The sequence below is a fragment of the Siphateles boraxobius genome, unplaced genomic scaffold (genome assembly GCF_051911475.1).
Source record: "Siphateles boraxobius isolate OS27281-9 unplaced genomic scaffold, OSU_SipBor_1 249, whole genome shotgun sequence".
NCBI classification, from domain to species: domain Eukaryota; kingdom Metazoa; phylum Chordata; class Actinopteri; order Cypriniformes; family Leuciscidae; genus Siphateles; species Siphateles boraxobius.
This window is the reverse complement of record NW_027508865.1, coordinates 408,181-433,539: the sequence shown is the minus strand read 5'-3', so window position 1 is coordinate 433,539 and position 25,359 is coordinate 408,181. Positions and strand designations below refer to the sequence as shown.

Here is a 25,359-nt window from a genome sequence, read left to right as displayed (position 1 = left end):
CAGACACACTCGGTCTCTCACACACAATGTCGAGCGCTCTCTCAGACACACTCTGTCTCTCTCACAGACAGAGAGAGAGAGAGAGAGAGAGAGAGAGAGAGAGACACACAGAGAGAGAGCGAGAGAGAGAGAGAGAGAGAGAGAGAGAGAGAGAGAGAGAGTGAGAGAGAGAGAGAGAGAGACAGAGAGAGAGAGAGACAGAGAGAGAGAGAGACAGACAGAGAGACAGAGAGACAGACAGAGAGAGAGAGAGAGAGAGAGAGAGAGAGAGAGAGAGACAGAGAGAGAGAGAGACAGAGAGAGAGACTGAGAGAGAGAGACAGAGACAGAGAGAGAGAGAGAGAGAGAGAGAGAGAGAGAGAGAGAGAGAGTTGAAGGAGCCACATTGTGTCAGTGTCTGAGCAGATCAGGCAGAGGGAGAAGCACGAGCACACACACAGCTCATTAACACACGTCGAAAAAGAGGGAGGGAGAGGGAGAGAGAGAGAGACTGGATTCCTTGCTCATACCGCCAACATTCCTGGTTTTCCTGATGCAGCGCGTGGAGGCTCAGATCTGCAGAAGAGAGTGTGTGCTGAGAGTGTGTGTTGAGAAGAGCAGATCCACAGCTGACAGATCTGAGGACGAGCGGTCAGGACAACACTCAATCCCACGGCATCTGCATTCACAGGACAAAGAGGCACACACACACACACACACACACACGATCGCCAGATCACCAGCACACCTTGATGTTTTTCGCTACAGTAAGTGGATTTCCATCTAAAATGACTTACCTGTTCTAGCTGTAAGTTTTTAGTCTGAAGCCAAAAAGTGATTTTAGCTTTAGTCTGCTTTTTCCCTGCGCTGAAAACAAACCTCGGAGACGTCCACAGCGTTTTCTGCACACTCCAAACTTAATTGGATTACATCCGAGGCATTTGGGATTTTTGTGGGCTGTAATTTGAAAAGACATGCTGGACCGCAGGATACAACACAACCAGGCAAGAACTGTGTGTGTTTGCTGTCACTTTTCATATGGATTACAGCACTAATCTGTTCTCATCGAGCACACACACACACACACACGAGGATGGTCCACAGCTCTTCATTAAGATGAACTTCACACAGAGGAGAAAGTAGGTGTGCACTCGGTTTCTTTTAAATGTCTCCTCTGAGAGTACATTAAATGTATCTGTGTCTGGCTTGACGGCCACAAAAAAAAGGTATTTTTAATGCAGCTGAAGATTCTGAAACCGTGGCCAAAACACTGTCAGACTAGTGATTTTCGAAGATTGTACCGTTACATGATGTTTTGTGCATGTTGGTGACTGAAGTGGTTTTGTGTGTGTCCAGCTAGTGTGTCCCGGACCTCAGCCATGGGAGCAGTGTTGGGGGTAAGAAGAGTCTGAGCGCTCCCAGTTTGTCCAGCGCTCCTCGAGGAGTCTCCCAGAACCGGCCCGGGTCACGATGGTGCCGCCTCCTCCCACCAACAAGCCCCATGTCTGCTTGTCCACCCTCATCATCATGAGCAGCATGGCTCTGATGGACGCCTACCTCGTGGAGCAGAACCACGGGCCGAGGAAGATCGGCGTCTGCATCATGGTGACGGTGGGCGAGCTGTGCTTCCTCATCGTGCTGAGATACGTGGCGGTGTGGGTGGGCGCAGAGGTGAGGACGGCAAAACGGGGATACGCTATGATACTTTGGTTCCTTTACATTTTCGTCTTGGAGATTAAGGTGTATTTTGTTTACCAGAACTACAAGGCTGACCGTAAAAGCCTGGATGCCTTGGCCCGGAAAGCTCTGACGCTCCTGCTGTCCATCTGCATTCCCGTGCTGTTCGTGATTCTGGTCGCTATCGACCACATGGATTACGTGAAGGCTTTCAAGAAGAAGGAGGAGATCAGAAACCGCTTGTTCTGGGTGGTGGTGGATCTGTTGGATGTTTTGGACATCCAGGCCAACCTGTGGGAGCCACAAAAGAAAGGGCTTCCTCTGTGGGTGGAAGGGCTGATGTTTTTCTACTGTTATATTCTTCTTTTAGTGCTACCCTGCGTGTCTCTGAGTGAGATCAGCATGCAAGGCATCAACATCAGTCCTCACAAGATGATGCTCTACCCCATTCTGAGTTTGGTCACCATTAACGTTGTCACGCTCTTCATCCGTGGAGGGAACATGCTCCTCTATAAGGATAACAGAGTGTCTGGGATACTGATGGCCAAGAACATCCTAGCCCTCGTTCTGAAGACGTGCAGCTTTGTGCAGTACCGGAAACAGTTGCAGAGCGCCCCCCCGGGGTTCGGAGTGGAATTACAGAAGAACTGTGTGCCGTCCGGTCGATCGGTACAGACGGCTCCTCAGGTGGTGTTGCAGGAGCAAACGCCGCTACCGGAGGTCACCACGTGTGAACATACGTGATCTGGGGACTGCACCTGCAAGGACACAACGTCTCTGATGAAACAATGTGGATGTGTGCGACATATTGTCATCTTAATAAGAAATACTAGCGGAGCATATTAAAGGCAGTTGGTAATTGCATAATTCAAAACTTTCTTTCATATATATATAAATATTTGAAAGCATACTATTCCACCTTTCTGAACAGGCCAATGGTCAAACTCCATCCTTTATACACAGTGGTCTGGGGTTCAGGTTGGGTTATTATGGTCCGGTTGGCTTCTTCTGGTAGATGTCATGAATGTCTGCGGGTAAGCAACATATAAATCACTAATATTTTATTATATTATAGTAGAAGTTTCACAAGTGACTGATTGTTTTTGTAGGCTCTTGACTTGGCATTTGTCCTGTCTGCTGTCTTTGCCGTCACAGCTCAGGGTTGGGTTATGGTTGGGTTATGTTTGGGTTTGGGACTGCTTTGAGACACAGGTGAAAATGATTCGGCATACTAGTTACTTAATAAAATGATTGTTACATACTGCTGTACTGTCACTGGTTCCATATCTAGCAGAGCCGAGTACGATAGTAAACCATTTCAAACATAGTCTGATCATAAATAGTGTTGTAAGTCTAACAGTCACTTTGAATTACTGTTATTTTGAGAAGATCAATGAGTCAATCCCATAAACTCAAAGTTTCCTCATTGTATCAAACACATTACAAGATTTATAGAGATCTATTTTTAAAGGTTTGTGATAAGACAATAGAAACGATTGTGATTCATTTGGGATTGTGATTAACTTTACTTTCCAGTCATGAAATATCAAAAGCCTTAGGTCACTTTTCATCCAATCCAATAGGCATGTTTAAAACAGCAACATAAAAAGATAAAAAAGACGCATAAGAACAAAACCCCATTAATGCAACAAACAGCCTTTTAGTAGAAAAGGGGGAGGATTGTTATTCTGTGATGCTTTGATAAAGAATTGTGTATATTTGAGTGGTTGTGTGTGATTTTTAAAGCATGTTTCACTCAGATTACTGACGTGCGAGCAGGACGAGGTGGACTGGCCGTGAGAGATCGAGACCGGTGCCGTTCATCAGTGATCTCACGGCCCTCGAACTCGTCCTGCTCGCACTGATCAGAAGGCAGATCGAGTGCATCTCACGTCCTAATTCTGATGAGGGCTTCTAATTTAACAGCATTACAAAGAGAAAATGACCAATGATTTTTCTCTCTTCGTTTTAATCTCCAATTAGTGGCCATCTTATTGCAAATGTAGTTCCTCTTTTTCCAAAACTATTTATCTGAAAATGCTCTTCTAACAGCTTGTCCGCTGGTGTAGTTAGTTAGGTGATCAATGAATGAAGACAAAACTCTAGTAGTGTGCAAAATGATGTTTTAATTTGATCATGTTTGATGTTAGTTACGAATTAACAATGAATGTACTGCTGTGTGAATAACTTCAACAGGCTAGTCTTGTGATGAAGAAACAAACCCGTTACTGCCTGCATTTGCTTACCTGACACGAAATGAAAGAAAATTCAATTCAATTCAATTCAAATTTATTTGTATAGCGCTTTTCACAATACACATTGTCTCAAAGCAGCTTTACAGAAAGTGCATTTCGGAAATGTACATAGAAAAATACAGTTAGTTAATCAAGTAGTAATTTATGGCATAACCGGCTTTGAGTCGTCTCTTCACAGGCGTTGGGGCATCTGAAGTCTCCGTGAGAGGCTGGATACATTTACATTACATTTACATTTATTCATTTAGCTGACGCTTTTATTCCAATAATTTCATATTGAATTTAAACGTTGGATTTTATTCATAAAGGTTTGGCATTGACTTCTTGTCTTTAGCTAGTCTTTGTATTTCTGTAGCATTGGTATATTTGTGTATCCTCTTCATCATTCCCAGGAAAACAGGTGGTAATATTCTCAGGTTATATTTGTAACCATTAAAACGAACGATGACTGAGACGTCTCATTGTGTTCTGTGGAACTGCATGGCTTGAACACAAATAGTCATTCAAACCCCGTCTGCAGCCAACACTTTTCTGTACCATTTGTTGTGTAATTTATAATGTCCAATTTTACATGCAGTAATATTGTGAAAATATAAAACAGTAATATTGTGGAAATATTATTAAAAATCAAAAGAACTGTCTTCTATGTGAATATATTGTAAAATTCAATTTATTCCTCTGAACAAAGCTGAATATTTAACAATATTACTGTTTTTGCTGTATTTTTTTTTATCAAATCAATACAGCCTTGGTGAGCAAAAGGGACTCTTTCAAAAACATTAAATAATTGTAATGTCTCCAAACTTTTGACTGGTACTGTAATCAGAAGAGGCTGACACATTTTCTGATTTGATGTAATGTAAATAAGATTGGACTCTGCTTTTACAGCATGTGCACAGCAATATTATTTTTTATATTTACATTAGGGCTTTGAGAGTAGCGCAGGAGTCCTAATTCACATGGTCACAGGTGAGATCAGATATGAAGTTCCTCTGCTCAGATCAAAATTAATTTTCAGTTAGAATGGATTATCTAAATTTATTTGTACTTTTTGGAGCTTGACAGCCACAGCCCGGATATTATGCTATACTCTCCTTTCGGGTTCACCTGAGGAAAAGTAAAATGATATTGGTTATGATTGACACAATAGTGAGTAAATGAAGACAACAACATCCGTTGTTATGCTCATCTCTCGTTCTGCGTTGGGCTCTTCTGTAACGTTGATGTTTGTCTTCATGGTTTTTTTCTGCACAACCTTTACACAAAGCCTAAAGATGCTTCTTTCATGAAGTTGAAAAAGTTCTGTACTGTATGTTTACCGGGCAGAAAACACACAGGAGGAATTTCATCAAAATACATAATGTCGTACCTCAGTTAACTCTCTCCTGTCTGTCACATCAAGCTCAATGCAATTAAAGCCTTTAACTACAGGGTGACCAGAAGTCCTGTTTTCCCGGGCCAGTCCAGTATTTCAGCTGTATTTTTAGTGAACTGACTTATTATGAAAAAATCATGTTTTAAGCCATATTTCTTATTTCCTAAATAGTCTTTGCAAGGTGATCATAAAAGTGAGTAAATCTTCTGTCACACGAGAATAGCCTAATAAAAGGTAGCCAATCTCTTCATAATATATTTTGGGAACAAATTACCATCCAATCAGAATTCGAGATTGATTAACTCGAATCATCAATCTTCAGTTAGAGTTAGAGAAGGTGGGATATTAGAAAGCACGTCAAAGCATCAAGTCAGACGCAAAGATGTCAAAGAAGCGTGTGTGTACATTTAATGAGTATCTTCAAAAACAGCTTATCATGTTATTATGTGCAGTAAGTAAATAAGTAAATCTTCAATGTAAATATGTTATTGGATTTGTAGTATACTTATCAAATAAATGTGTTTTAAATACATTTTGGTATAGGTTTTTTCACAAGCTACTTTAACTAAGATGAATAAACATTGTTTATGTTCACTTCAATTTTTACTAATATATTTTAAGATCAAAAGTTGTGTTAACATTAGTTAATGCACAGTGAACTATCATTAACCGCTGTAAAAAGACATTGCTCAGTCCAGTAGAGCTGGTTCAGGAACAGCAGAATCGTTCTGTTCCAGCGGCAGACCTGAAAGACAGCGTCGACTGATTAAGTTTCAAATAAAACAACATTAAGAGCCATCCAAATATATAAACTAATAATAATGATTTAATTACTATTTTAAAAAAGCACATAAATTTGACAATGCCTCTAAAATCATATTCAAACAAAAAATAACCAGAAAAGCCATATACCAACCACAAGAAGCATGTATTTTGAACAGGGTTGAGAACTACTGCATTAGATGCTTATAGGATGGGAATACTTCAGCTTTCCAGACATTCAGTATGGTTGCTCATCCACTCTTGATCAAAAGTTTGATGCATAAAAAAATGCATAAATGACCCTCAATTTCTGTTGGCAGACGCTGAATGGATGCCCTCGTCTTCTCTAATCTCTCTACTAAAACCCTCATGAATCCTAAAGACTGTACAGTGAACAGGATGTCTTCCGCTTCCTGTTTGCCGTAAGAAACTCAGTCTTTAGCACAAGCGGACTGTAACAGGAACTGTTCACTGCGCTGCTTTTATTAGTAATGCCTCTGGGGAAGAGGTAAAAGCTCCTGAAAAACCAAAAGTCATTAAAGTGCATCTTGAAAATTTCATGGAAAAAAGGTTTAAGTGTTTTCCCTAAGGGAGGTGATCTAGTATCTGTATAATCATACTAGGTTAGTTTTATGCGAATGATTAAGAGTCAAAGAATGAATAAGCTCTTGAGAGATTACACTCGGTTTAGTGCAGCTCCATCAAGAGTTTAAATGTAAAATCTCTCCTCTGTTGACTCATCATAACTTTGTTTGGCCTGCACCCTTGTTTACTTTATGTGCAAATATATATTCTTAATTCATTACATTTATTCATTTAGCAGACGCTTTTATTCAGCATTCAGAATTCAGCATTCAGTTCTTCAATTTCTTCAGGGTATTTTTCTCCTGTAGTAAGTGTTTCGTTGGTAACCTTTATTTAACCAGGTAAGTCACTTAAGAAAAAGTTTTTATTTTCAACAACAGCCTGGCAGGAGAGTAAAAATCTCCTTAAAGGAAATGCTCAATCGCGTTGGCAATAGAACATGGAAATAAACGAATGCTGATTACTGTTACCGTATTGGAAAAATGTGCTTCTACCTACATTTTTTTAAACTCCAAAGATGTACCTCTATATTTGACTGCAGTTTCCAGTTGAAATAAACACTTTAATTTATTTTCACACATTTGATTATTAAAAGGACAGACGGTTAAACGTGGCTCCTTGAACAATACTACGACCAATACTACAAACTTACGAACATAAAACAATTTTACTATAGTGCATGATCTGTAAACTAATACATTTTGACATTTGCATCTAATAACCAGCACAAAAAAACAATAAAAGTTAAAATGGATTGGCTACTTCAGCTAATGTGATTTTATCTTATGTTTGGTTATGTTTAGGGTCGGGTTTAGTACATTAATTCCAAAGCGATTAAGCGTTTCCTTTTAGACCCACTCACCGGAAATTACATTTCGAAACTGCTGTGATATGCACATGCAATGTAATAAAAGATTACTAGAATCATGTTCATCTGTGTCGGGTATAACTGAAGACGCTTTTAAACGCTATTTACTGGGCACTTCAGTTTGAAATTGTCACAAACATGCAAGAAAAAAATATCATAGTTTTGCAGAAACTTTTTCCGATGAGTCTGGGTTACAGTTACTTCAGTTTAGAAATATAATTATTAGGTATTAGTTTAATTAATCTAGTTAATCACACATCTAAACATTACCTCAAAATCCAATTCGCCCATAAAAATGCACACAAAAAAAGTAAGCTGAAGGTAAATGATCAACATTATTTTATGGTGCTTGGAGGGTGATGTATGGTGAATCGGTGAGGGAGAGACATGTAGACCAGGTAAGGGTGAGACAGTTCGAGTCGGTGAGGGTGAAATGGGTCAGGTCGGTGAGGGTGAGACAGATCGGTGAGGGTGAGATGGCTCGAGTCGGTGAGGGTGAGACGGGTCGAGGGGGTGAGATGGGTCGGTGAGGGTGAGATGGGTTGAGAGGGGTGAGACAGGTCGAGTCGGTGAGGGTGAGACGGGTCGGTGAGAGTGAGACGGGCTGAGAGGGTGAGATGATCGAGTCAGTGAGGGTGAGACGGGTCGAGTCGGTGAGGGTGAGACGGATCGGTGAGGGCGAGATGGTTCGAGTCGGTGAGGGTGAGACGGGTCGAGGGGGTGAGATGGGTCGGTGAGGGTGAGATGGGTTGAGAGGGGTGAGACAGGTCGAGTCGGTGAGGGTGAGACGGGTCGGTGAGAGTGAGACGGGCTGAGAGGGTGAGATGGGTCGGTGAGGGTGAGACGGGTCGAGTCGGGTCAGTGAGGGCGAGACGAGTTGTGAGGGTGAGATGGGTCGGTGAGGGTGAGACTGGTCGGTGAGGGTGAGACAGGTCGAGTCGGGTCAGTGAGGGTGAGATGAGTTGAGAGGGTGAGACGGGTTGGGTCGGTGAGGGTGAGATGGGTTGAGAGAGTGGGACGGGTAGGTGAGGGTGAGACGGGTTGAGAGGGGTGATACGGGTCGGGTCGGTGAGGGTGAGATGGGTCGGTGAGGGTGAGATGGGTTGAGAGGGGTGAGACAGGTCGAGTCGGTGATCGTGAGACGGGTCGGTGAGGATGTGACATGTGGAGTCGGGGATGTTGAGACGGGACGGGTCGGTGAGGGTGAGATGGGTCGAGAGGGTGAGACGGGTCGGGTCAGTGAGGGTGAGACGGGTCGAGAGGGTGAGACGGGTCGGTGAGGGTGAGACTGATCGAGTCGGTGAAGGTGAGACGGGTTGGTGAGGGTAAAACTCGTTGATTCGGTAAGTGGTGAGAGGGGTCGAGTGAGGTGAGACGGTTTGAGTCAGATCAGTGAGAGTGAGACGGGTTGAGAGGGTGAGACGGGTCAGTGAGAGTGAGACGGTGTCGAGTCGGGTCAGTGAGAGTGAGACGAATCGGTCGAGGGTGAGCGGGTTGAGAGGGGTGAGACGGGTCGTGTCGGTGAGGGTGAGACAGGTTGAGAGGGGTGAGACGGGTCGGGTCGGTGAGGGTGAGGGTGAGATGGGTTGAGTCAGGTGAGGGTGAGACAGGTTGAGAGGGGTGAGACGGGTCGGGTCGGTGAGGTTGAGGGTGAGATGGGTTGAGTCGGTGAGGGTGAGACAGGTTGAGTCAGGTGAGGGTGAGACAGGTTGAGAGGGGTGAGACGGGTCGGGTCGGTGAGGGTGAGGGTGAGATGGGTTGAGTCGGTGAGGGTGAGACAGGTTGAGAGGGGTGAGACGGGTCGGGTCGGTGAGGGTGAGGGTGAGATGGGTTGAGTCGGTGAGGGTGAGACGGGTCGGGTCGGTGAGGGTGAGGGTGAGATGGGTTGAGTCGGTGAGGGTGAGACGGGTCGGGTCGTTGAGGGTGAGACAGGTTGAGAGGGGTGAGACGGGTCGGGTCGGTGAGGGTGAGACAGGTAGAGAGCCGTGAGACGGGTCGGGTCGGTGAGGGTGAGATGGGTTGAGTCGGTGAGGGTGAGACGGGTCGGGTCGGTGAGGGTGAGACAGGTTGAGAGGCGTGAGACGGGTTGGGTCGGGTCGGTGAGGGTGAGGGTGAGATGGGTTGAGTCGGTGAGGGTGAAGGTGAGACGGGTCGGGTCGGTGAGGGTGAGGGTGAGACAGGTTGAGAGGGGTGAGACGGGTCGGGTCGGTGAGGGTGAGACAGGTTGAGAGCCGTGAGACGGGTCGGTGAGGGTGAGGGTGAGATGGGCTGAGTGGGTGAGGGTGAGACGGGTCGGGTCGGTGAGGGTGAGGGTGAGATGGGTTGAGTCGGCTGTCAAGCTAGTGACATTCGCTTGTCCTGCTGCGGCTCCTGTAATTGTTTAAAGCAATCAATTCCCTTCTGCTCAGGCAGTTTATCTTGTCTGCTTTTTACCCTGGTCTCTACAACCCACATTATCAATGAAGGGCTTTTGTGTCGACTTTATGTGCCTTTGTGGCACATTCTGCACAGGTATTTGCAGGAATAGTTACTTAAGTTCTGCAAACATTTACTTTCATTGATTTAAGAGCGGAGCGTCTAAAAAAGCAAAGTTCTGTTTTAAAATTGTCATAAGGGAGAAACACGTCACACATTTAAATCCTCATTACATAAATCCCCCATCCGTAGCATTTTTCATGAGAAAGTCGTGTGTGTTGGGCGTTAAAGCAGTCATGTGATGGGGCCTTAAATGAGAAAGCAATGATTAAATGAAGAATCTTGACTGAGTGTATAAATTGTGTGTTTTAGGACATTACAAGAAAATGAAAAAAAAGGATCCAATTGGCATCAAGAAAATTTTAATGTAGAACAGATTCATGGCTAGAAACTGAATTGGAACAATAACAAGAGTATAATGTCCTGATCAAATGGTGTTACAGGGAAAGAAGCGTTTGCTCGGCCTCAGGGACTTTGTTTGTTGTAAATCAGGTTTCCATCGTGATCTCGTGAAGCATTCAGCTGGGATTGTGTTCTGGAACAACAGCAGGAGATCAGGACCGACTGATAGAACTCAATACCTCCCGTCAGCGTATAATGTCCCTTTTATACCGAGGCTCATTCTTGAAAAGGTTAATTCACATGACAACTGCATTCAATGATTGTTAGCATGTGCAAAAGCAATCAATTGGATGACAAACTACTACTTCACATTCTGAAACCAGCCAAACTCTCATCGAATCAAACGCCTCCCTCATTAACTTTGCATTTTCACCAAAGAAACAAGAACCTGTCAGCAGAGCCAAGCAATTGAATAATGCAGGTTTTCTTTACGCTATTGATCGAAGCTCCAGGTAAATTATCTTCCCACACATAATGTTTGCAAACAACTTGAGTGCCTGTAAATTCTCCAATACACTATAAATATAAAAGAGAGACACATGTTTAACAGAGGATGAACAAAAGCCAGTGTGATTTGCTCTTGGAGAAATAAGAAACTGTTTAAGACACAATTCTTGGTGCATAAAGGCATGCTTTAAAGCTGCAAAAGTGCTTTAGACGGTACTAGTGAGGTCTGGAGGAAGACATGGATATTTTGGGAGAGACTAAGCCGTCTCTGTGTGACTTCTTATTACTGGGGATTTAGTGCAAATGCAATGAGATGCACTTTGAGGGGTACTAAAACCCATGAAGCCTTCTAGAGAGGCTTGAGGAAGCAGCAAAGCACTTACACATATTATATTAAACAGGAAATTAAAAGAAGAAACCACAAGGGGTTTGGGGGATATTGAGGTTCCTGTGCTCCTCTTCATGCTTATTGAAGTAAATGAGGACTGTTGGGAATAGTCTTCTGAAAACACAGTGCAGTTCCTTCTTTAAGGACGACACAAAGTCAAAGCTTTTATACAGAAAACTAGAGCTTTCACAGGCTGTTTGGATCATCATAACAGTGGAAGGGTTCAAATGTTTAGAGACATGCATGGATTAAAGCACTGCAGAATGAGATTGTTTATCAAATATGTTTATGGGTTTAATTATTTCTAAAATCAGAGAGGCTGATGCTGTGAACTACATTCTATTAGTCATGAGCTGAAGAGCTTACATTTTTAAAATCAAATGTTGGAGTAGATTGAAAACAATACAAATGTTAAGCTTACAATACATCGATAACGTCACTATGAAGTCCAACAGCTCTTGAAATGCAAACTGTAATGATGAAATACACTGTGAGAATCAGAAATCTTCAAAAAGACTGGCATTGTGCGTCACATTTTCCCCTTCAAATTGCACTTTGGCAGCTGGGGTCACACTTCCACGGATTACTACAAATGCGGCTCTCATACCCCTTTTCGACCAAAAAAGAACTGGTTAGGAACTGGTGCTGGTTCCAAGTTGGTTCGGACTTGGATCCATTTGCGAACTTTCTCAGAACCTGTTTGTTTTTCCACTGACTAGAGCGCCCAGCGAACGACGTCGTTACGTCACTGTGTACATCGCTATACGTCTTAGGTAGAAACGCTTGCAAGTACAACATTACTTTGGGATTATCTCTAACTCGTGGACCAAGAAGGCTTTAAAAACAATTGAAATATGCAAGTCTTTTAATCTTTTCCTTTAATATGTTACCTTTTCTGATTAGTTATGTACCCGTCTTGTTTCTTTTTTTCTTTACGTTTATTTATTCTATATTGGGACTGTTTTTTTCTTTGCTTACATAATGTTTTCAATAAAAAAAAAATAATAATAAAAAAAGCTAGAAGGACTACATCGTGTTTCTGCAACTGTTTCTCCTGGCTTTGCGGTCTGAAAAGATGTTTAGAGCACATCTATACCCGCCCCAGCCCCCGCCGTAAGCATGACGTGGTAAAAGAACAGTTCTAGTCCAGCAAAGAGTTGGTGCCGCTTTGGAACCAGTTTTCCTGGCCGAGAACCGGTTCTTTGGCTGTCGAAACACAAAGAACTGGTTTGCGAGTAGGCACCGGCTCCGAACCGGCTCTTAAAATGCTTTGGTGGAAAAGGGGTATCAGTCAACTGTTCATTACCTGACTCTCTGTCAATTTCAGCCCACCAACAGAATATCTCTCCTCTGAAATCTTCTTGGTCAGTCTATAGGAATAGATCAACATCAGCCAAATAGAGTCATTCTGTCATCATCATTTACTCGTTGCAAACCGCTATTACCCCTTTTCCACCAAAGCATTTTGAGAGCCGGTTCGGAGCCGGTGCCTACTCGCGAACCGGTTCTTTGTGTTTCGACAGCCAAAGAACCGGTTCTCGGCCAGGAAAACTGGTTCCAAAGCGGCACCAACTCTTTGCTGGACTAGAACCAGAGAACCGTTCTTTTACCACCGTGTCATGCTTACGGCGGGGCTGGAGGCCGGTTTAGATGTGTCCTCAACATATTTTATGACCGCAAAGCCAGGAGAAACATTTGCAGAAACACGATGTAGTCCACCATTGTAATTATTATGCTTGAAGTTGGCGCAAGCGTTTCTAGCTTTTTTTAAATTTTATTTTTTTATTTAAAACATTATGTAAGCAAAGAAGAAAACAGTCAAAATATAGAACAAATAAACGGAAAGAAAAAAAGACACAAGACAGAGGTACATAACTAATCAGAAATGATTACATATCAAAGGAAAAGATTAAAAGACTTACTTATTTCAATTGTTTTTAAAGCCTTCATGGTACACAAGTTAGAGATAATCCCAAAATAATGTACTTGCTAGCGTTTCTGTATGGCGACGTACACAGTGACGTAACGACGTCGTTCGCTGGGCGCTCTATTCAGTGGGAAAACAAACCGGTTCTGAGAAGGTTCGCAAGTTGAACCAACTCCGAACTAACTTTGAACCAGCACCAGTTCCGAACCAGTTCTTTTTTGGTGGAAAAGGGGTATATGACTCCAATGTTGTTTGGTTCTCAACAATCTTCAAAATATCTTCTTTTGTTCTCCACAGAAGAAAGTCATACATGTTTGGAACAACAGGAATGATCATTTTTGGTTGAAGTTTCCCTTTAATTAGCAACTGCTGATATAAAGAGGGGTCCAAACAAGTGAAAAATATTGTTTACTGCATTATTTTCTTATACAAACTAATTTCACACTAATACACACATTTTCTGAATTGCATCATTTTGCATAACTTTCTAAAACATTATCCTGGAAATAAACAGATTTTATCATACTTTAGAGCCCACTTTATTTCAGGGAAATATGAAACATCAACATACAATTTGGTTGTTAAGTGCAGAGTGATGATCATATTTATCAATACAGTCAAATTAGTCAGATTAATTAGCATAATTACAGGTCCTAGCTCAAACCCAGGCTGCGGTATGTCAACTTGACAATAGCTGGAATGAAGTTGAGAACAGAGGTAAACCATATGGTGAATCCTGCTTTTATCCCACTACCTGATGTCAATAAAAATATCTGGGCTCTCAAACTGAAATTTCACAAATCAATCTCCTCTCTGCTGAAGCTCCTCACATTCAATGTGTTTTAGGTGCGTTCAAGATCGAAATCAATTACTTTTGAATCATGTTTTATTACAGCTTTGCCCCAGTGCTCTCTGGATGGCCCAGGCGCATCAGCTGCGTGTTGTTAAATGGATCTGAGGCCAATCAGAATGTGTGGTGATGGACTGGTTCTGAAAGAACTTCTCCCCAGCGAGTGATGAATCTCGGGTCCCAGTGGCTGATTTAGCCCTGCGTGTAAATCACAGAACGAAGCGCTCCAGTGACCAGCGCCATTTGATCCAGCCACAAATCACAGCGCTGGGTCTGCATGGGGACGTCAGTCATAAAGCTGTGCTCCTCCTCCAGATCTCCAGAATAATCACACACACCGTCTCAGTGTTCCTCCTCCTGCATAATCACACACATCGTCTCAGTGTTCCTCCTGCATAATCACACACACCGTCTCTGTGTTCCTCCTCCTGCATAATCACACACACCGTCTCTGTGTTCCTCCTCCTGCATAATCACACACACCGTCTCAGTGTTCCTCCTCCTGCATAATCACATACATCGTTTCAGTGTTCCTCCTCCTGCATAATCACACACACCGTCTCTGTGTTCCTCCTCCAGCATAATCACACACACCGTCTCAGTGTTCCTCCTCCTGCATAATCATACACACCGTCTCAGTGTTCCTCCTCCTGCATAATCACACACACCGTCTCAGTGTTCCTCCTCCTGCATAATCGCACACACCGTCTCAGTGTTCCAGTGTTCCTCCTCCTGCATAATCACACACACCGTCTCAGTGTTCCTCCTCCTGGATAATCACACACACCGTCTCAGTGTTCCTCCTCCTGCATAATCACACACACCGTCTCTGTGTTCCTCCTCCTGCATAATCACACACACCGTCTCAGTGTTCCTCCTCCTGCATAATCACATACATCGTCTCAGTGTTCCTCCTCCTGCATAATCACACACACCGACTCAGTGTTCCTCCTCCTGCATAATCACACACACCGTCTCAGTGTTCCTCCTCCTGCATAATCACACACACCGTCTCAGTGTTCCTCCTCCTGGATAATCACACACACCGTCTCAGTGTTCCTCCTCCTGCATAATCACACACACCGGCTCCGTGTTCCTCCTCCTGCATAATCACACACACCGGCTCCGTGTTCCTCCTCCTGCATAATCACACACACCGGCTCCGTGTTCCTCCTCCTGCATAATCACACACACCGTCTCAGTGTTCCTCCTCCTGCATAATCACACACACCGGCTCCGTGTTCCTCCTCCTGCATAATCACACACACCGTCTCAGTGTTCCTTCTCCTGCATAATCACACACACCGGCTCAGTGTTCCTCCTCCTGCATAATCACACACACCGGCTCAGTGTTCCTCCTCCTGCATAATCACACACACCGGCTCAGTGTTCCTCCTCCTGCATAATCACACACACCGGCTCCGTGTTCCTCCTCCTGCATAATCACACACACCGTCTCAGTGTTCCTCCTCCTGCATAATCACACACACCGGCTCCGTGTTCCTCCTCCTGCATAATCACACACACCGTCTCAGTGTTCCTCCTCCTGCATAATCACACACACCGACTCAGTGTTCCTCCTCCTACATAATCACACACACCGGCTCAGTGTTCCTCCTCCTGCATAATCACACACACCGGCTCCGTGTTCCTCCTCCTGCATAATCACACACACCGACTCAGTGTTCCTCCTCCTGCATAATCACACACACGGCTCAGTGTTCCTCCTCCTGCATAATCACACACACCGGCTCCGTGTTCCTCCTCCTGCATAATCACACACACCGACTCAGTGTTCCTCCTCCTGCATAATCACACACACCGTCTCAGTGTTCCTCCTCCTGCATAATCACACACACCGGCTCCGTGTTCCTCCTCCTGCATAATCACACACACCGGCTCCGTGTTCCTCCTCCTGCATAATCACACACACCGACTCAGTGTTCCTCCTCCTGCATAATCACACACACCGACTCAGTGTTCCTCCTCCTGCATAATCACACACACCGTCTCAGTGTTCTTCCTCCTGCATAATCACACACAACGGCTCCGTGTTCCTCCTCCTGCATAATCACACACACCGTCTCAGTGTTCCTCCTCCTGCATAATCACACACACCGTCTCAGTGTTCCTCCTCCTGCATAATCACACACACCGACTCAGTGTTCCTCCTCCTGCATAATCACACACACCGGCTCAGTGTTCCTCCTCCTGCATAATCACACACATCGTCTCAGTGTTCCTCCTCCTGCATAATCACACACAACGGCTCCGTGTTCCTCCTCCTGCATAATCACACACACCGTCTCAGTGTTCCTCCTCCTGCATAATCACACACACCGACTCAGTGTTCCTCCTCCTGCATAATCACACACACCGGCTCAGTGTTCCTCCTCCTGCATAATCACACACACCGGCTCCGTGTTCCTCCTCCTGCATAATCACAAACACCGGCTCAGTGTTCCTCCTCCTGCATAATCACACACACCGTCTCAGGTGTTCCTCCTCCAGCGCTCCAGCCCAGCTAACAAAAATAAGTTGTCAGAACGTTTTGCTAACATTCCCATTAGGTTAGGAAACGTCTCGGTTACGTATGTAACCCTAGTTCCCTGATAGGGAACGAGACGCTGCGTCAAACGCTGCGGGAACGCCCCTGCGTTGTGCGTCATGAAGCACGTATGGAATCAGCCCAATGGAGAGATGAAACGTCATAGGCGGGTGACGTCATCGACCAGGAAACTATAAAGCACCCCAAAAACACAAGCGCATTAGCTTCTGATAGGCTTGAAGGAAGCGCTAACGGGAGTGCCGGGAGTATGGCGGAGCGACGCAGCGTCTCGTTCCCTATCAGGGAACTAGGGTTACATACGTAACCGAGACGTTCCCTTTCAAGGGAACTTCGAGCTGCGTCAAACGCTGCGGGAACGCGAATACCCACGTCGCCATAGGACCAAATGACCGTCATGTGAGACTAGCGCACAGAGGACGAGAGCACCTGTGCCCCAGGGGTAGAGCTTAAGTCTAGGTCATAGAACTTAATAAAAGTATGCGGTGAAGACCATCCAGCCGCATCACAAACATCACTCAGGGAAACCCCCGACAAAAGAGCTTTAGAAGCAGCCATACTCCTGGTAGAGTGAGCTCGGACAACCAAAGGTGAAGGCTGGCCAGCCGACTCATAAGCAAGTGAGATAGCCTCAACCACCCACTTGCTCATTCTCTGTTTAGACGCCGGACACCCTTTCCTGGGTGGCCCGAAACATACAAAAAGTTGTTCTGATTTCCTCCACAGGGCAGCTCTGTGGACATAAGCGTCTAATGCCCTAACAGGGCAGAGTGAATTAAGTTTCTCCTGGTCCGATGACATAAATGGAGGAGGACAGAAAGCCTGCAGAACCGTAGGTCTAACAATATTAGTAGGAACCTTAGGAACGTAACCTGGTCTAGGATGCAGAAAAGCTTTAACCATGCCAGGTGCAAATTCCAGGCACGAGGGTGAAACCGACAGAGCCTGCAAATCTCCGATTCTTTTTAGTGAAGAGATAGCAAGCAAAAAGATAGTCTTAAAAGTGAGAAACTTCTCGGGAACTTCTTCGATAGGTTCAAAAGGAGCTAGGGAAAGACCTTCTAATACAATGGCCAGATCCCAAGTCGGCACCCTCGTACGAACTGCTGGCCTCAGCCTCAAAGTGCCACGGAGGAAACGAGTTATAAGCGGGTGTCTCCCAAGAGAAACTCCACTGAAAGGGACGTGGTAAGCAGCTAGTGCCGCCACATACACCTTTAGTGTGGAGGGGGATAACCCTGTGGAGAAGCGCTCCTGCAGGAATTCCAGCACTGCACCCACTGGGCAGTTAACTGGGTCCTGCAGGTGTTCTCCACACCAAGAAGTGAAAAGTTTCCACTTCAAGGCATAAAGCTTCCTCGTGGATGGAGCTCTGGAGTTAAGAATGGTCTCAACAACCTCGGTTGAGAGACCGGAGTCTATGAGCTGGGCCCCCTCAGAGGCCAAGCCCACAGTTTCCACAATTCTGGGCGGGGGTGAAGTATCGTGCCCCCCGCCTGGGAGAGTAGATCCCTCCTGACCGGGAGCTCCAAAGGAGAACCGTCCAGGAGAGAAATCAGGTCCGCAAACCATACTCGGGCCGGCCAGAACGGGGCTACTAGTAGTAGACTGACCCCGTCCCGGCGGACCCTCTCCAGAACTCCTGGTAACAGAGCAATCGGGGGAAAGGCGTACAGACGTGACCTCGGCCACGGCTGCACCATAGCATCCAACCCCAGGGGGGCTGGAAGAGTGATGGAGAACCACCGATGACAATGAGTGGTCTCCTTGGAAGCGAATAGGTCCACCTCGGCGCGACCGAAACTCAACCAAAGGAGCTCCACCACCTCGGGGTGGAGTCTCCATTCCCCTGGCCTCGGCCCCTGCCTCGACAGGGAGTCTGCTACCACATTCAAATACCCAGGGAGATACATTGCTCTCAGAGATAGTAGCTTCCCTTGGGACCACAGGAGGATCTGACGGGCCAACTTGTAAAGCCGGCGAGACCGCAGGCCCCCCTGATGATTTATATAAGAGACCACCGACGTGTTGTCTGATTGAACTAACACATGATGGCCTCTCAGGTCTGTTAGGAAGTGTTTCAGAGCCTGAAACACAGCCAACATCTCTAGACAATTTATGTGCCACGAAAGATGATGATCCTGCCACAGACCTTGGGCTGGGCGACCACTCATGACCGCCCCCCACCCTGTGAGGGAAGCATCCGTCGTTAGCGTTATGCGACGACAAAGAGCCCCCAGCACAGGACCTTTGGATAGGAACCAAGTTTCTCTCCACATGACCAGAGCACGAAGGCAGCGCCGCGTGACTTTGAACGTGCGGAGCGGATTTCCCCTCGGGGAGAATCCCTTGGTCCTGAGCCACCACTGTAGCGGTCTCATGTACAACAGGCCGCAAGGTATAACGTTGGACGCTGCTGCCATCAGACCCAACAGTCTCTGAAACTGCTTGACAGTGAGTAGCTGGCCTAGCTTCACTTGTTTCACAGCTGAGAGAATCGAAGCGATGCGGGTCGGAGAGAGTCGCGCCCGCATCGATACCGAATCCCAAACGACACCCAGAAAAGTGGTCTTCTGGGAAGGAGATAATACACTTTTCTTTGCGTTCAGCCTCAACCCCAACTTTCTGATATGAGCTAGGACGACATCTCGATGCCGAACCGCCATCTGCTCGGTCTGGGCTAAAATCAACCAATCGTCGATGTAATTGAGAATACGAATGCCCTGAAGCCTCAGAGGCACTAGTGCTGCATCCATGCATTTCGTGAAAGTGCGGGGAGATAAAGCTAGGCCAAACGGAAGAACCCTGTACTGGTACGCCTCGCCCCCGAAGGCGAACCTCAGGAACTTCCTGTGTTGTGGAAGGATGGACACATGGAAGTATGCGTCCTTCAGATCTATCGTGACAAACCAGTCCTCGGACCTGATTTGAGACACGATCTGCTTGATAGTGAGCATCTTGAATTTTAGCTTCCCTACCGAGCGATTCAATATGCGCAGGTCTAAAATTGGACGCAACCCCCCATCCTTCTTTGGAACGATGAAATATCGGCTGTAATAACCTGACTCCAAACTGGGAGGAGGAACCCGTTCTATAGCCTCTTTTTGAAGGAGCGTTTTCACCTCTTGTTCCAATACCAGAGCCTGCTCGGGGCCCACCACTGTGTGCAGAACCCCTCTGAATTTTGGTGGACGACACCTGAACTGGATAGCATAACCCTTTTCTACTGTCTGCAGGACCCAATGAGATATTTTTGGAAGGCTTTTCCACTCTGCCAGAAATTCTACTAAGGGTACCAGCCTCTCGAGACTGGCCTCTGGTGTAACTTGAGCAGCAGACGCAGCGCCCTGTAACGGCGCACCGGCAGGGAACAACTGGTCTGACCGCTCTGAGACCCTCCTCAGAGGGAGCGAGCGTCCCTCGGGAAAGCGCTCGCTGGGATCGTCTGTGCCCCGGCATAAAGGCGGGGTTGGCAGAACGAGCCCCTGAGGGCACCGAGGAGGAATGGGCACCGTAAAAAGAGGTGAACACCTTTCCGCCTCGGTGGGGACCACCCTCAGCATCCTGAACGGCTTGGCGTCAGGACTTCTTCTTAGCCGAAGCCTTCTTAGCCAATATAACTGTCCTCAGATCAGTTCTACTGGGAGAAGGCTTCGGCTGAGAGTGTCGCGGCTGAGCCCACTGTCCAGCAGGGGGAGCACGAGACGCGACACTCTGCCTCTGCTGCGCTCTATGTGATGAGCTCGAAGACGGCCGGGGCTGCTCCCGCCCAGCAGCCCCAGGGACATGAACTTTAAGGGGAAGAAACTTTTTAAAAGCTGCAGTTTGTTTCTTTTCTTCTTGGAATTTATCGATAACTGAATTCACAGCATCACCAAACAACCCCATGGGAGAAAGAGGAGCATCTAAAAGAAAAGCTTTTTCTCTCTCTTTAATATTAGTCTGATTTAACCACAAATGTCTTTCTGCGGCCACCAGAGCTGCCATAGAACGACCCATTAATTTGGCCGATTCTCTGGTGGCACGCAGGGATAAATCAGCAGCCTGACGCAGTTCACGAACTACGTCAGTACTGACCTCCTCACTCTCACTCATGTCCCTTAGCAGATCAGCCTGGTATGCCTGCAAGATTGACATAGTATGCAGACATGACGCAGCCTGACCTGCTGCCGAATATGCTTTACCCACTAAAGCCGAAGTGTTTCTTAAAGGCTTGGTGGGTAATGCCGGTGCCTTAAAAGATGATGCTGCTTCGGGGGAGAGATGGCTCGCAAGCGTCTCTTCCACACGAGGCAAAGCACCATAACCATGAGCCTTGGCTCCCATAATATTAGCGTATGTTGAAGTCTGGGGACTAAACACTCTATATGACACCGGTTTTCTCCATGATTTCGACACCTCGGTGTGGAGATCATGGAAAAACGGCAGGCACCGGCGTGGAGGCTGCACACGTGACGGCAAAAATCTCTCATCCAACTTTGATTTAGAAACAGACTCCTGTCTAGTCACTGGCCATTCAATATTAAGTTTTTCAACAGCTCTTGTTAACACCTCCAAAAGCTCATCACTCTCAGGAGTGTGGGGTGGCGAATCCTCCACATCTCCCTCAACACTAACAACATCAAGTTCCTCAGAACTGGATAGCTGCAGCATTGGTGCCTCAGCCCGAGCGGAAGAAACCGCAGCGCGTGCTTCCGAACCCGGGACTGAGGCACTGGATCTCACAGGTGAAGGGAGAGATAAGGCAGAGCCCGTCTCAAACCCCGCTGTGAGATCCATCTGCGATCCCCACGATAAGCGCCGCCGCTCTGCCTCGGCAGAAGCGGGACCCGAACCGCGGGGAGCGCGCACCGAACCGCTCTCCTCAAAGAGCGACCGGCGGGAGCGGAGCGTCCTTAACGGCAAACGCTCGCAATGCTCACAGTCTGCTCCCTCGAGAGCAAACTGGGCATGCTGAACTCCCAAACAAACAACACAAAGATCATGTGTATCCCCGCTCGTTAAATAACGCGAGCAGGGAGGAACACACTTTCTAAACTGCTGTTCGTCCGCCATAATCTCTCAATATATATATATATAGGGATAAATTGTTTGTGTGGTGCAGGGTATGTAAGACAGACAATATCACACAGGGACAGATTCACATGTAGCGCGACTGAAAGCACAGAAGCTAATGCGCTTGTGTTTTTGGGGTGCTTTATAGTTTCCTGGTCGATGACGTCACCCGCCTATGACGTTTCATCTCTCCATTGGGCTGATTCCATACGTGCTTCATGACGCACAACGCAGGGGCGTTCCCGCAGCGTTTGACGCAGCTCGAAGTTCCCTTGAAAGGGAAATGTTATTTCGGAATGTTTTTTTAAACATTGAAAACGTCCTCTGCCGTTTTTTTTTTATGTATTAAGAACGTTCATGCTTGGTTAGTTTGAACGTTAAAGGAACATTCCATTCACTCATTCTGAAAATGTTATTAAAACATTATTTCTGAATGTTTTTTACCATGGGTTTGAACAGATGTAGCTTACCTGAAGGAAATGACAGAGAACCCGCTAACTTCTGGTTTCAGCCGGGACTCGGACCGGGGACCTTCTTGCTGTGAGGTGATAGTGCAACCCACTGAGCTGCTGTGCTGCCCTATTTCTATTTTTATTTCTATGAATTCATAAAATTTAAGCAATTCATTTCTTACAGCAACAGGTCTGGATTTCAAAGTGACAGAATTTTTTAGTACTTACTAAACCTGTGGGACACATTTGTCCAGTGTGTTTAAATTTTTCCAGAGTATAACGTTTCTAAGTAAATTAAGTATTTGAATTGCAAAAATAACAAAAGATTTTACTTCAAGATACACATTTTACTGTGTAGTACACAACATTTTGTACGAGTCTCTAGGTACACAGTCCAAACAATGGAATCATAAAGAGGAAAAATTACATTTTCTAAACCAAAAACACAAGCCCACAACAAGGGAAAAAAGAACACAAACTCAAACATACAACTAGACAAGTTAAATCTAACAAGACGTGGAAAACAACACAATAGAAACCCAGCTAACAGGGAACGTTCCCATAACTTTCCCTAATGTTATGTAAATGTTAGTAAAAAAACTTTCCTGAAATAATGTTCCTGGAACGTTATTATAATTTTTTAGACTTAAAATATGTTACATTCTCGTAACGTTGACTGATGTTCTCATAATGTTGAGTGAAAACTTTCTTATAACAGCGTGATTGCGATGTTCTCATAATGTTGAGTGAAAACATTCTTAGAACAACGTTCATGGAACGTGCTTGTGATGTTAATGGTTCTTGACTGATCTTCTTGATGTTGAGTGAAAACCACTCGGTTACTATCGTAACCTCAGTTCCCTGAGAGAGGGAACGAGTATTGCGTAGCTATACGCAGTGGGGAAACTCCTTTTCCTTGATTTACTGAAGCCTATATGTAAAAAGCATTTGCAGCTGCACAGCTAACACGCTGAGCGTCTGGCACGCTCATAGGCTGTGCTGCAGCAACTGTACATCCAATGGCGCAGGCGACTCTGACGTGCGACCAATGAGCTAGCCGTGGCCTAGCCTATATAGACCCCCGAAATAGCCATTATAGCAGGTTTATACGACTGAAGCGACAACTTCACCAGTTACTATAGTGCGGCCGGCTACGCAATACTCGTTCCCTCTCTCAGGGAACTGAGGTTACGATATTAACCGAGTAGTTCCCTTTCGAACGGTCACTTCGTATTGCGTAGCTATACGCAGTGGGGACGCCATGCAAAACGCTGCACCCTAAGTAACTGGTTGCCCTGCAACTCAGGACCCCTGAGCTAACAGAACAAGCCAGAACCCAACAGATATATTTATATAAAATAACAGACCAGACACTATCGGGCCTGAAAAATATATATGTGTGTGTGTATATGATTATGATTATGCACTGTCTAAAAGACGCAGAACGCTCCAGATAGATTCTTAGCGCCCTGACAGGGCAGAGAAGTTTAACCTCCCCATCCTCAGCCGAAGGGGGAAGGGCTGATAGCGTAATAACTTGTGCTCTAAACGGCGTTGAGAGCACCTTGGGTACGTACCCATGCCTAGGTTTGAGAATGACTGGAGTCATCCTTCCCAAACTCCAAACATGCAGGACTCACAGAGAGAGCCTGCAGATCTCCCACTCGCTTGATAGATGCTAATGCCAACAGGAGAGCAGTCTTTAGCGAGAGTGGTTTTAGATCAACCGACTCGAGCGGCTCGAAAGGCGGTCCCTTCAGGGCCCTAAGGACCGTGGAGAGGTCCCAAGGCGACACCGAAGGGGGCCTGGAGGGGTTAATCCTCCTAGCGCCTTTCAGAAACCTTACCACCAGGTCATTTCTTCCCAGTGAGTGGCCAGCCACCAAAGCATGATGCGCTGCGATGGCTGCCACATAAACTTTGAGTGTGGACGGGGTGCGGCCCGCGTCCAATAGCTCCTGCAGAAAGGAGAGTACCACAGATACCTCACATTACTCTGGGTCAACGATTTTCGAGCACCAGCTGGGAAACCCGACCACTTCAAAGCATACAGGCGCCGAGTAGACGGGGCCCTTGCTTCAGAGATAGTGCAGAGATAGTGCTCAAGATTCTGTCAGGAAGGTCCCCAGGTACCCGTTTAGGGGCCACACATGGAGGGCCCATAAATCGGGTCGGGATGCCATATCGTTCCGTTGACCTGTGTGAGGAGATCCTTCCTCATTGGAACAGGCCAGGGGATCGTGTCTGACAACTGAACCAGCTCCGGAAACCACGGTCTGGATTTCCAGAGAGGAGCCACCAGAAGGACTGGGCATCCGCTCTCCCTGAGCCGTTCGATGACCTGTGGGATCATGGAAACAGGGGGAAAAGCATAAAGGGGGCGGCTGGGCCAGTGATGAGCCAGCGCGTCCCTGTTCTTCGAGAAGAACACTCTGCAGTGGATGTTTGCTCTCGAGGCAAAAAGGTCGACTTCGGCCTCGCCAAACATCTCCCATATTAGACTGACCGTGTGAGGGTTCAGGGACCACTCGCTTAGGGGAGCGTTGCCCCGTGAGAGCATATCCGCACCCAGATTTTGGACGCCCGGGATGTGCGCTGCTCTCAGAGAGCTCAGACTGGCTTGTGCCCACAGGAGGAGTTCCCTCGCCATAGCATGCAGGTTGCCTGACCTGATGCCACCCTGGCGATTTATGTAGGCCACCACTTACATGTTGTACGTACGGACTAGGACGTGGTGACCCCTGAGGTTTGACAGAAAAGCTTTCTGGGCCAAACCAACTGCTTTCATTTCCAGACAATTGATATGCAAGCTGTGCTCCGTGCTCGACCAGAGGCCGGAGGCAGGCTTGCCCTCATGCAGCGCTCCCCAACCTAGGTTGGACGCGTCTGTAAAAACCACCTTCCTCCTGGAAACTACCCCCATGGTCACCCCCATGTGGTACCAGTCCTGAGCCCGCCAGGGAATCAGTGTTCTTAAACACCCGTGATTCACCCATAATGCGCAGGCTGCTTGACTGCCATGCATGGGTTGGCACACGGCGTTTGAGCCAGTGCTGCAGCGGGCACATGCGCAGTAATCCCAAGTGGAGTACTGACAAGGCAGCTGCCAATAGACCAAGCAGTTTCTGAAATTTCTTCAGAGGCGCGCACCCGCCAGTGTCTGTATAGAGAGCGCGAGCTCTTGAGTGAGCCGCGCTTTCATTGTCACCGAGTCTAAAACCGTGCCCAGAAAGACAACAGTCTGGCTGGGGGTCAGTTTGCTCTTGGTCACATTGATTGTGAGCCCCAGGTATTTT

The 25,359-nt window shown here is 46.4% G+C and overlaps 1 protein-coding gene across 1 annotated transcript; it reads left to right on the top strand.

Annotated features, from left to right (window-relative positions):
• The first annotated feature begins 1,231 nt into the window (after positions 1-1,231).
• LOC143749448 (transmembrane protein 121) lies at positions 1,232-2,400 on the top strand. Its single transcript, XM_077241943.1, has one exon. It carries the CDS (start codon positions 1,450-1,452, stop codon positions 2,398-2,400), a length of 951 nt encoding a protein of 316 aa, XP_077098058.1. The 5' UTR covers positions 1,232-1,449.
• The last annotated feature ends 22,959 nt before the right edge of the window (positions 2,401-25,359 follow it).

What these genes read in the sequence shown, in the direction of transcription:
- LOC143749448 (XM_077241943.1), top strand. Translation starts at nt 1,450, where the DNA reads ATGGTGCCGCCTCCTCCCACCAACAAGCCCCATGTCTGCTTGTCCACC.